The sequence below is a fragment of the Chiroxiphia lanceolata genome, chromosome 2, assembly GCF_009829145.1.
Source record: "Chiroxiphia lanceolata isolate bChiLan1 chromosome 2, bChiLan1.pri, whole genome shotgun sequence".
NCBI classification, from domain to species: domain Eukaryota; kingdom Metazoa; phylum Chordata; class Aves; order Passeriformes; family Pipridae; genus Chiroxiphia; species Chiroxiphia lanceolata.
The window spans coordinates 76478609-76491638 of record NC_045638.1 but is presented as its reverse complement, the minus strand read 5'-3'; the positions used below and the strand labels follow the sequence as shown (position 1 = coordinate 76491638).

Genomic DNA, 13030 nt, shown 5'->3' with positions numbered 1-13030 from the left:
GCCCCTTCCGCCGGAACCCGCCGCAGCCGCTGCTCATCCGCTTCCAGGTCCGCCCGCAGCCCCCGCACGTGTGCCGTGCCCCGGGAGCGGCGGCTGCCCAGACCCGGCCGAGGTGAGGGGCCCGGGGTCGGGCGGGGCGGCGGCGGCCCGGGCGGCGGGCGCTGAGAGACGGCTCATGTGGCGGGGGCGGCCCCGGGAGTGTTGCGGAGCCGGAGCTGCCGGGTAGTGGTTGCAGTGCCCTGTGTCCCTGTGCTCAGCCAGCACATCTCTCCCTTGTTTATTGTATTTGGTTTGTGTCTGCCGTCCTCGCTCTGTGTAATTTATACGGAGGGTGAACGTGATCATCCCATAGCGGCTGGAAAACCGTGCAAGTAGTAAGAGAAATAGGTGGAGTCAGTCTCGGGAATTTTCCACTGTTGTTGTTATTAGTGGCTATTGAAATACTATTAAGTACAAACGAGAGGACTGATTTCTTCCCCTTGGATGCCCAGGCCCTACAATAGATCCATGTTCCCACGGTTCTCGTTCAAGCATTTTGCAGCTCATCCACATTTCAGAAACTATTAGTGTTTAAAAAGTTAATTCTTCCTTTTTGTTTCGTTTCCAGCAAAAGCAGGAAGTTTGCTGAGGTTTATTTTGCAGCTCATCCACGTTTCAGAAGCCATTAGTGTTTAAAAAGTTGATTCTTCCTTTTTGTTTCGTCTCCAGCAAAAGCAGGAAGTTTGCTGAGGTTTATTTTGCAGCTCATCCACATTTCAGAAGCCATTAGTGTTTAAAAGTTAATTCTTCCTTTCATTTCCCGCAAAAGCAGGACGTTTGCTGGGCTTTATTTTGTTCCAGCGCCCAACCACCAGAGATACTGAGGGTGGTTGGGCACTGGAACAGGCTCCCCAGGGGCGTGGTTACAGCACCAAGCCTGACAGAACTCAAGAAGCACTTGGAACAACGCTCTCAGGCACATGGTGTGATTCTTGGGGCTGTCCTGTGCAGAGCCAGGAGCTGGACATGGTGATCCTTGTGCATCTGTTCCAAGTCAGGATATTCTGTGATTCTGTGAAGTTAGTAAAGGAACTCTTAATTTAAGTGAGGTCTCTTGTACAGTACAGCCAGCCTTCACACTTAAAATGTTTTCTTTTTCATACACATCTATCAGTCGCCAAACTTCTGATCGTACTTAGTCTGATCTTGTTTGAAGCTGAAGGAAATAAATACAGTCTAAGAGAGTAGATATTTAAAGTTTTATTTCTCTCAGTGGCTCTTTTTATATTCTCACATAAGTGCTTGAGATGCAGTGCTGTGAGTCATGAATGCCCATTCTCAGTTGCATATTACAGCCTCAGCAGCAGCATATGCATAGAATTACTTCAGCTTGTGTGATCCGTCTTGGAAGGGTTCCTCTTGCCCTTGCTTTAAAGGCATAAAAGAAGGAGAATGGAAGTCATATACAATGTCATGGTTGTCATCTGCAGCAGCATAACTTTATGTAAACCAGAAATGCAAGGATTCCAACCTCTGTTGAAGGAGAAGAGGCATAGTTAAGTGGTCACAAAAAGAAAAGTTGTTTTCTCTTACGACTGGTATTTGGTCATCCTTTAACATGTTTAGTCCAGAGGGATTTGTCAATGGTAGTGCACACCTATGAAAATGTAGGATGTGAGAGAGGAAGAGTGTTTTCCAAGTGCTACCTTCTCCTGGCAGCATCAGGTTAAGATGGCTACCAAAGTTTAGTGCTTCTTACTGGAATGTATTTGCTTTGTGTTATTTTAATCTTACTATAATGTCATTCCCTGTTGTCTGCCCATCTCTTCTCTTTTAGCAGGCATAAAAAAGAAGGAAGACAGAGTTATGTGAAGGGAGTCTGTGCAGTTATTCTTTGACTTTGACTTTTGTCTGTGGAGTAGATTATATTCTTGATGTGAAACTGCTTCAGTCTTGTGACCAATAAGACCACTAATCCAGACACAAATTAGCTTTTCGGTGGAATATATAACACTGTGGTTGTGTTCCGTACTGGATTTTCAATATTTTGCATTTCCAATTTTTTTACTTGGTTGTGTGTTAAATAATTACTGTTTTATCTATTTCTTCTCTTTGCAGATACAAATGACTATTCTTTAAACTGAACCATGAGTCTTGCATTACATGATCTGCTTGTTTGTTGTCGTCGCCTTGAAAATGAGAAAGCTGTGGAGCGAAGGGTAACAAGTTTTCTTTTGGGGTGTGTACCTCAATTAGCAATGAAGGGAATAATTAAATTTTTTTTTCTTGAAATACATTTTCAGAAGGAAGTTGAAAATTTCAAGAGACTTCTCTGTGATTCTGAAACAGTTCGCCAGCTGGACCGGAATTCTGATTCTAAACAAGGAAAGCAACTTAACTGGGATGCTGTATTTAGGTAGTTTCTTTTTTTGTCTTTGCGAATGGTTGCAATTTTCTTACATAGAACATCATTCTTTTGTTTGTCAGGCCTATGTTAATGCTTATGTTTCTGCGTATTGATTTAGACTTCTTGTCAGCTTGTAAACAAGAAATTATTATGTTAGTCCCTAAAGGAAGTAAATTCAAAATAGCCAAAAATGCAACACTTAGAGAAAACTGCTAGGAAAGTGATCATTAATTGGGTGGTTGCTTTTCCTTGCAAAAATAATAGTTACTTTCTTTTACTGAAAGTTATCCTTTACATCTCATTGTCAATGTATAGTTCCTATGTGGATTACAGATAGCTTTGTTAAAGTTTTTTGTGTTGCTGAATTCTTCAACACACAGTAAAAGGACTGTGGCTTGTGAATGAAAAAATGATGTGCTGAGGTTTGTAGAGGCCAATCTTTGATACAGTCTGCATCAGGTGTACTATAAGATTGGACTGAGCATGAGTGTGATAACTTCTTACAGGAGCTTCGACCACTGTTTAATTTCATGTTAAAAGTTGATCTGAAGTATTAGTTTTCATATAATGAAAACTAGTCTGGTCAGCTTTTCATTATGTTTTTGAATTGGACATCATTGGAATAGTTCTTGTTTTATAGGTGTACCAAAAATATCATCAGAAGTATTTGATAAATTTTATATGTTGCTTGGTGGTCAATTACACATTAGAAATACACAGGAGGAATACAAAAAAAGAAACTCTAAACTGAATACAAATGGTAGGCCCGAAAATCTGTAGTAATTGCCAGTGACAAAGCCAGTGAAAAATCTAATCTATTCATAGATCTAAAATATAATCCATATATTAACTGTAGATCATGGAGAAATAGGACTTAAAAAGTTTTCCTCAATAAAAACAGTGGTAAGTATTTCTTATTATTTTGCTGTATAATGTTGCAGCATAAATAAAAAGACAGCTTTGGGTTTTTTTACTGATTTTAAATTGTATGTTTATCATGATACAAAGTTTAAAGGAAAGTTTGGTTCCTATTTGAGTTACTTCTGGATTATCTTCAAAATTTACAGGTCCTTTTATAGACTGTTTCCATCATGCTTGGATTGTAATATATATCAGTTGGTTTTAATCTTTGATAATTAGAATTGTGAGAAGAACAGGAACTGGCATTTTAGACTAAAACCGCATTTACCTATTTTACTTCAGTCATAAATGAGCAGATCCTTGGTTAATATCTCTTTTATTTTTGAAGTGTCTTGCAGAAATATTTCCAGAAGGAAATTAAAAATCTGCTGCAGACAAAACCGAGTGCATCTGCTTCAACCCAAACTACGAGACAGAAAAAGATACAAGAAGTTGGAAGCCTGGTTAAATACTTCATCAGATGTGCTAATAAAAGTCAGTAATTTGTATTATCATATAGAGTTACTGTTTTAGTTTGGTACTTTGCTTTCAACTTTGAATTTTTACCACTTGCTAGTGTAGGGTTCATCTTGCTCTCTTACAGATGTTTACTATTTAACTATCTTAATGTGAATCAGTCCTTTGTGCTCCTTCTCTGTCCTTTTTGATGTTCACAGTGCCTTTTTCTAATTATTCAATTTGTCTATGACTGATATATTTTCTCATTTTTTCTCATAAAAAACCCCCAAAAACCCATGGGTTGTTTTTTTTTTCTTTTTTATTAGATAACATTTACAAACAATTACAGATTTTTTTTGGGTTAATTAAACAGTCTCATGTTGTTTCTTCATGTAGGAGGACCCAGGCTGAAATGTCAGGAACTTTTGATTTATGTCATGGAAATTATAAGAGATCCGACAAGTTGTGCTGCGTATGGTTCTGACTGTAGTAACATACTCCTAAAAGACATCCTCTCAGTAAGGAAATACTGGTGTGAGATATCCCAGCAGCAGTGGTCAGGTAACATTTTTAAACCTACTTAGAAATGTCTTTTCCTGCTACAGAAATGTGTTTAGATGCATTTTAATTTGGTTGAGGCCATGTGGTGTGAGATACTACCCAAAATATGGAGTAAAGCAGTGTCAGCCTTGAAGGCTTACAGTTGAAATAAACAAAGCAACAAAGATTAGGAATTGATTTATTTTTTTTTCTTTCTGCATACTGTTTATTGTTTGCTGTATTTATATACAGTCAGGCTATGTCTGCATGGTCTGCACGGGGATTAACACCTATAGGAAATCCACGGAATGTGTGTGCTGGAGAAAACCTCAGTAAAGCTAGTGTTAGCATGCAGTTGTCTGCAAGTTATTAGGAACTGACTGATATAGGTTTGATATAGTTAATATATTACTATTATGTTTTATTATCTGAGTTTTGATGGTTTATGAAGGTCCTAAAAAAAATTGAGTCGATGTTCTTATATGCACGTTGTACGTAAAGAAAAACTATAAAGCTTAAGATGTAAATAGCAAAAAACAGATGTAAAAGTTGCATAATGATAGAACATGCAACCTCAACTGAGTGGAAATGCACAGATAGTTTTTCACTTTTCAGAGGATTGGATTTGACTCCAATTTGATAGTTCATTTATTTAGCATGAAGAAGAATGTTTGTGTATTCTGAATTATCTGACATCTACTAACCTCTCAACTCACCTTTTTACATTTGTTGATAGTATTTTGAAAAGCAAAAAGGATGTAAGAAGTTTTATAGTCTGTTAGATGTTGCATGCACAATTGTGGAGAAAATTTGGAAGTACTGTCTGTAGTGGAGTGCTTCGAAGTAAGAGTTTGGATTTCTGAAAAGCATTTTATGAGAAAATGCTCTGCTCTGCAGCTTGAAGAGAGTGGCTTAACTACAGAATAGAAATAAGCCTGCAAAGAACTCGGAAGAGGGATCTGGTGATGCTGGAAGTGAAAAGGGAGGCAAAAACAACCTGCTGAAGGCTGGCAAAGCAAAGCGACTGAAATGGAATCATTCGGGGTGGGAGGTTCCTGGAAGAGTTCAAGGCCAGGTTGGATGGAGCTGTGAGCAATCTGGTCTAGTGAAAAGTGTCCCTGCCCATGGCAGGGGTGTTGAAACTAGGTGATCTTTGTGGCCTCTTCCAACCTAAATCCTTCTATGATTCTATGTGGCTGGGTAATTAAAGAGCCTGAGGATGAAATCTCTGAAGTTAAAGAAGTTGGTACAATTTGACTGTGGAGATAGAACTGGAAGTTGAAGATTGAAGGGAAAGCTGGAACTGTGTGGGAGCACTGCCTGAGACTAGGAATGCTGTCAGCCTCCCTGTTGGAACAGAAGGCGAAGACAAGGAGGCTGGAAGCTGGAGTTCAGAGCAATAAAAAGGAAACAAGAACTGGGTACTTAGGCAGAATTGAGCCTAAATGGGAAGGGAATGAGGCAAGAAGCCAGGAGCCTATGGGGGTTGCAGTGTGGTGGTTAGTTTGTTTAGGAACATGGAAGTTAGGAACATGGAGTCTGTGTATGGACAGAAGCTGGAAGCGTGACAGAAGAAATTTTGACATTAGATCATAAGGGGCACAGTGTAATTTAGTTACAGGAGTGAGGCAGGACTGAAGACTATAAATCTAAAGGAAGAGAGCCTTTAATCCATTAAAGGAAACAAATCACTTTCATTAAATGAGAGAGATATGAGCTTTGTAAAGGTTACCATAACCTTTTAGTGATTCCACCTTAATGCTTGCTTATAACTCTTGGGGTACAATGGGGAAGTCAGATTTCTCTTTACAAAATCAGGGGTCTGGTCCAGTTGAAAGTAAAAACATAGATTCCAACTCTTAACTACACAGGGGTTGTTGCTTTATCTTTATTGCATTATTTTTCATCAAGCTTTTTTTTAATGTAATCCTCTATAATATATATGTTTTTATATATCTGTGTATTTTTTTAATACATTTGCAGAGTTGCTGATCCTGTATAGCCAATTATACCTCAAACCTTCTGGAAATATTAGTAGAGTCTTGGTGGCTAGGATAATTCACACACTTATGAGGGGGTACTGCTTCCAAACTGATGGGTTGAGTTCTGATATGCTTGTCTTCTTTTCAAAAGCGATGCAGTCTGCAAGGTATGTTGCAAGTGCTCCGTTTGTATGCTAATACCTACTTTTAGAAAATAAGTAATTTTAAGTGTTTGGGATTGGACGTGAGTAATAACAGGTAATACTTCTTTAGATATATTTTGTTCTGTCTTTGAATGCCAATTTAGTAACTTCTTTAAAAAACTAATAACTTCTGCATTTGTTAGGCAAATAATATGTAATTACTTGCTAGTATTTACATTTAAACAGTTCTTATGAAAAAAATTAGATTGTTTCTTTTGGAAATGTACATGTTTGATTTATGTTACAGACAGGAGAAGAATAGTGCAGGCCTGGATCATATTGTTGGAGCAATGAATATCTTCTGCAATAAGTTTGCTTACAACTGTCGCCTACGGATTTGTAAAGTAGGGGAAGAAATTCTGCCTACGTTGCTTTATATATGGACTCACTATAGACCAAAGGATTCCCTGAAGGAATCAATGATTGAGTTATTTCGTCTCCAAGTTCATATTCATCATCCAAAGGGTGCAAAAACTCAGGGAAGAGGTACAATAAAAAGCTCCATTTTTTTTTCTGTTGCTGTATGTCGTTGTTGAATTTACTGTGCCAACTCTGAATTTTGATACTGAGTCTTGGAAACATTGATGGAAGTGATGATTATCTGTCAGTAGTTTTATGCCATAGGTTAATACTGAGTGAAAATGAAGAAGGGTTTTCAAATTTTATGCACTAAGAGAATATCAGTTGTGTTAAGCCCTTTAAAACTCGGGGTGGGGGGGAGTTGGGTGTTTTTTTTAGTCAAAAGGTGATTTTATTTGCTAAATCAAAACACTAAGTCTTTGGGGTAGGGAAATAATTATTTAGATTGAGTTTAGATTGCCACATATTTTGGTATCTTACCAGGTCTATTTAAGACCAGAAATTACTACTCTCAATTGAGTGTGCCTTATACTATAAAACTGCTCAGAGAATATCACTCAGTAATTGTGTTTGTCATGGCCTATTTCAGTTCTCGCATAATTTTTGTAAGGGTATTTTTTTGTACTTTGTACAAATCTAGCTGTTACATTTCACTGTATTTTTTCCAGTTAGATGAAGAATTGTTTACTAGAAACATAATTGCCAACTTAATTACTTGTATGTGCTGATTAAGTTCTCTCTTTTTCACTTTTTAACTTTATCCATTCTCCATTATAGAACTTGCTTTGCAGGCCTATATTTGTTGAACTTTATATGCTTTACTCTGATTTTGGCTGTATTTTGCACTACCTAGGTAGGTTTACATACTGAGTGGGTGATACACATTATGCTTTCATTGTTTTTGCATGTACAGGTGCATATGACTTTACAAAATGGCGAAGTATCTTGCATAACCTGTATGATCTTCTGGTGAATGAAATAAATCTCATCAGTAATAGAGGAAAGTATTCTTCAGGCTCACGTAATATTGCTGTAAAGGAAAATTTAATTGAGTTAATGGCTGATATTTGTCATCAGGTAACTTTTTTTTTAATATAAACTTGACTATGTAATTACTGAGTTGTATGTTTTGCTTTTTAAAGTAATATGACTTAATTATTCCTCAGAATAATTAACTGAGGTATTCATATCTGTGTTTTATTGTGTTTCGTTGTTAATTTTGTACAGCTTAGAAGTGTAATATGCTGGATTTCACTAGTGTTTCTTGTTAGGCTGTAAGCAGAGGTCTTGTTATAGTAAAGAATAATAAATAATAATTCTGGTTCCCTCTTAAAAGGCTTTATACACAGTAAAGAATGGACAGTTTTCTTGCAAATACTGCTTTTTTTTTTTCATTTGTGTACTTTTAAATTTCTCTTAATAAAAGGTTTTTACAGAGGATACCAAAGTCCTTGAAATTACCCAGTCATATGCCGTTACACAAAGAGAGCCCAGTGAGAACACAGTACCAAACAAGCGCAGGAGGATTGAACTAGGCTGGGAGGTCATTCGAGACAACATGCAAATATCCCAGAAGGATTTTGATGTCATACCTTGGTAATAACATCTTTACATGAAAGAAGTATCACTGCAGACATCTTTTCACATTTAACATTCTCCTGAATGTGTTGTACGTTCAAGTTGGGTATCTGCACATGCTGTAATCGTATATCTAAGTACTGAACTTAGATTCTCACAGTATTTGGAAAGCAGTGAGTACTGGTCTTGGTACTTTTGCTTTATGAGTATTAGGAAATAAACATGATATTTACTGCTTAATCGGGCTGTGTTATAGCATAGCAACCGTTAACAGTTTGGCCATTTTGGACTAGTTCATGCGGTTTTCTGTAATACCCGGCCTGAAAACTGTTGCAAGGCCTGGCTTTTTACCTTGGACTTTGATTCAGGAGTATTTTGCTTCCGATGAACTGGAGATCTAGCTTCATGTCTTGCTGACTGTTGCAGGACTGTAGCAGTGAGTGTAACAAGGGGTCAAGTTACTATTAAAAGACCAGGACTTTTCCAGAACCTACCAGTTGTAGCCCTAAGCCCAGGCATGTTGATTGTTTAGCTAAAATAGATTACACTGGATGTTTTTTGCTGTTACTGTTCCTCTCTGTCTTTCTGACTTTTCTTGGAAACTGCAGTACAAGATACCAGAGCAGCATAGCTGCGTATGGATTGGTTCCTCCACTGGGTGGCAGGTTTGTGTGACTGTGTGTTTACTGCTTGCAGTATTGGGGCAAAATGGCTATTTAGGATCCAGTTGAGAAGTTAACATGCTATTCTGTGTGGAGGTGCCAATGGCCAAGAAATACTGCAAGTACTGTAATTTCATAGAATCATCGAATATCCTGAGTTTGGAAGGGACCCAGAAGGACCGAACTCCTGGCCCTGCACAGGACAGCCCCAAGAATCCCACCTTGTTTTTGACTCTAGCTGCAACCATTATATAAACTAAACCCTTCCAGCTTACCATCCCCAGCTAAACATCTTTTCATTTTCCTGTCTGCAGAGATGTTGCTGTAATGTTTTGCTATTCATGTAATTTCACGTTTGAGGTCCTTCTCTGTGTCAGAGTTTATAACAGGCTAGTCCAGAAGAAGGAAAAAAATATTTTTTTTTGGCCTGAAAATTTCCTTGCTTGTGGTCAGAAGTGTGTGAACTTGGCTTGTAAGAAATCAAAAATCAATGAAGTCAGTTGTAAGAAATTATTAGTGATAGTGAGGCTAGATGTGCAGACTTTACAAGTGAAAATGGTAGAAATATTGAATCTTTATATTTTGATAGTAAAGAAATCAGCTCAGTACTGGAAAGTGTAAACATGAAATGGCAATTGGAGAAGGCTTTGTTAATTTACTGCTGAAAACGCAAATTTATGTATGTTTACTTAATTGCTTCACTTTGTATTTTCAAGGTTACAGATTACAATTCAATTAATATCAAAGTATCCCATGAGTCTTCCTAGCAGTGAGCTACCTCCCTTACTCAATGTACTTCACCAGTTACTGCCTCAACAGCGCCGAGGAGAGAGGACCCCATACGTGCTGAAGTGTCTCACAGAGGTAGCTTTGTGCCAGAACCAGAAAACTGATTTGAAAAGCACCCACAAGTTGGAGCTCCAGAGAACCTGGGCAAAGATTTGGACTCTTATCATTCGCAGTGTAAACTTCCAGCAAATTGAAGTGCAGAGCTTTGGGCTGCTTGGAGCTATGATTCAAGGAAACCTTGTTGTAACAGATAAAGAACTCTGGAAGATCTTTTCAGGACCTGCATGCAAGCCTTCAAGGTAAAATGGAAGCAAGGATAGTGTTTTGGGTCTGATTCACATTCCTCTTTATTGTGCAACCAAAATCACTGTGTTACTCAATATTATCGTTGTTGTGGCTCTATTTCTGTTTAAGAACTGCAGACATTTGTCTTTTAAGCATTTGAAGTGACCATAAGTATGTAAGTCTGAAAGCAAGAGGCAGAAGAGGAAAGGCAAGCATCTTCACATTTAAAATGGACTAAAAATTTAAAATCTGACTGGCAGATCTGTTCATTTTTTGAAGTTAAAAAGTATGTTTTCTTCTAAATTTTTATTCTGAAATAAATGTTCCAAAGCAGTCTTTAAACTAGATCAGAAATGTCTGTAGTAGCCAAGAAAAATGAAAATGTGAAGATTTTAATGAAAGCGCTAACCAATATGAATGCTTATGTCCTTGATGCTTCCTGTGCATGCAGAAATACTGACTTTGCTTTAGAGTGCTGATCAACAAATACCACATTGTTTCTCACAAATCCTGTTCCATTTTTGTTACAGTTCTTCTGTATGTTGTTTATCATTAGTGATGTCTGCCTATTCAGTGCCAGAAAATTTGGACACAGGAATAGAACCTAATTCTGAAAGAAATCTGGATTCCACATTAAGGAAGGCAATAATGAAATGGGTCCTGTCCTGCAATTTGGAGGAAGAGATAGAAGAACGTGCAGGATTGCCTCCTGTACTCTGCAGGTAAAGCCTTTGGGGCATAATTTTATGTGTAAGCTCACCCTATAACACAGAAGACCGCGCAGGAAAAAAATGCGTATTATATTAATGCAGAATTCTATTACGTTAATGTTTCTGTAGAGTTTTTGGGGTTTTTAAGCTTACTGTAGAATGTCATTCTGGGGACCTAATATCTGTCTATATAATTTCAGGTACATGATCTATGTGTTAGAAATATTCAGTGTAAATTAGGTTTTTCTGCAGGAAAACTGTTAATCTGCCTAATGTTTGATGCACTTCAGGAATCCTAAGAGCTTGTCTGATTGCAAGACAATATAAAACCATTTTCTTTCTTTACAGTGATTTTCCTCATCTTGTATTACAAAAAATTCTTGTGAGTCTCACAATGAAGAACTGTAGAGCTGCTATGAACTTCTTCCAAAATGATGCTAAATGGTATATTTTTAAATTAATCATTATAGATACTTAAACTAGGAATGCTGCTGCATGTTTCACTGATGTATATGTTCAAGCTTTTGGACTATGTCTAGTTTCCTCTTAATGAAACTAAAATGTGTATCAATTGTTCTAATGTAGGATAAGACTTTCCTACTGGAAATTAAAAATACTACTTTTAGGGGTTTTATGAATTTCTACTCCAGCTGTGTAAAGTAGGTTGAGGTCAGTGATCTTAACACAAAAAAGATGCTGCCTTATGAACTGCAGTAGGAGATATGATCTGTTTGCAGGCTTCATGTTTCCTTGCAGCTGAGTTAGAGCTAAAATGGTAGCGTCCATTCCGCAGTGAAAGTCATGTCAGAAATTAAAGGTCAACCAGAGTTTGGAAGCACAAAAAGTTAAATTATTTTGCTTTTGTTTATTTCTTCTATTTAAATAGTACTTTTAAAGACTTGTAAGTTGTATACTGGCTGCTAAAGTGAAAACTATATCTCTTCTTCAAGTGAGCAACATGTGCAGGGTAAAGAAGAAAACAGTTTTTCTGCTGTCGAAGAGCTGTACCTGCAGACAACATTTGACGAAATGGATATTTTCACTAACTTTGCAGTAAATGTTGCAGATAAAAATGTGCCTGGTTCAAGACTTGCCATCAACCAAAATCTTAGGGAAACACTGGAGAACTGCCTTTTAGCAATGTCAGAAAAGCTTTTAAGCAGTTGTGCTCCTAAGGTAAGTTAGAAATTACTGTTACATCCTTACATTTGCACTCCCAAACAATATATTTTCAAGGCAAAACATATGGATTTTCATTCCTTCTGCTATTAATAATGAACCAAAAACATTTAAAAATTGTATCCAGTAATACAAAACAGAGAAGTCTGTATTTATTTACATCATTCACAAAATATCCATAGTTTTCGTAAGTATGAGTGAGTATGTAGTAGCTGTATCAAAGTGTAAGCATGTGCAAAGTTGCCACATAAACCAGTTACCCTGCTTTTGTGATGTTGGTTTTGACTTCTGTACCCCTGTAACGCTGCAAGTTTTTTCCAGTTTTCAGCCGAATTAGCCTGAGACATAGAGTTCTTAAATAGGTTTTGTAAAAAGATGCAACTCTCTAAAGGAGTAATTGTAAAGAAAGCTGCAAATGTGGGCTACATGAAAAAGAGTAGAGCCATTGCTCAAGGGAACTGGTTATCCTCCTCTACTCTTTGCCATTAGGTGGCATCAGAAATACTGCGCCCAATTTTGGGCCTTCCAGTACAAAACAGACATGTAATGCCTTCAGTGGAGGCCGCTGAGATGGTGGGAGCTCCAGCACTTGGCCCTGTGAGGGAAGACAGAGGAAACTGGGCTTGTTCAGCCTGCAGCAGAAGTGGCTTTTGGGGAAGCCTACCAGTTCCTTTAAGATTGTCTAAAAGACAGAGCCATGCTCTTCATACACAGTGCTTCCTGCAATAGGAAGGTGAGACAGCAGGCAGAGTCAAGAGTAAGTTCACACTTGTACAAGAAGAATTCTATCTGTGTGAGGACAGTCAGTTGGTGGCACAGCTTGCTTCGCCTGAGAGGTTGTGCAGTCTGCATCCTCTGAGGTTTTCAAGCCCTGACTGGATCAGGGCTTCAGTAACCTGTTCTGACCTTAATCTGACCCTGCTGTATGCAAGAGGTTCTACCAGAGACCTACTGAGTCTGAACTATCCTGTGATCCAGTTCCTGACCTGCTCGTACT

General features: G+C 37.9%; 1 protein-coding gene across 2 annotated transcripts in view; it reads left to right on the top strand.

Annotated features, from left to right (window-relative positions):
• The first annotated feature begins 44 nt into the window (after window positions 1-44).
• The window catches only part of ATM (ATM serine/threonine kinase), a 65348-nt gene continuing 52362 nt past the window's right edge, over window positions 45-13030 (top strand). For both annotated transcript variants that reach the window (XM_032680944.1, XM_032680943.1), the window contains exons 1-13: window positions 45-112; window positions 2098-2198; window positions 2283-2395; window positions 3636-3781; window positions 4142-4306; window positions 6269-6434; window positions 6718-6956; window positions 7744-7907; window positions 8257-8426; window positions 9787-10158; window positions 10675-10866; window positions 11203-11298; window positions 11805-12030. In XM_032680944.1, the coding sequence (XP_032536835.1) occupies window positions 2127-2198; window positions 2283-2395; window positions 3636-3781; window positions 4142-4306; window positions 6269-6434; window positions 6718-6956; window positions 7744-7907; window positions 8257-8426; window positions 9787-10158; window positions 10675-10866; window positions 11203-11298; window positions 11805-12030 (2121 nt within the window). In that variant the 5' untranslated portion in view covers window positions 45-112; window positions 2098-2126. The remainder of the gene's footprint in view (window positions 113-2097; window positions 2199-2282; window positions 2396-3635; window positions 3782-4141; window positions 4307-6268; window positions 6435-6717; window positions 6957-7743; window positions 7908-8256; window positions 8427-9786; window positions 10159-10674; window positions 10867-11202; window positions 11299-11804; window positions 12031-13030) is intronic.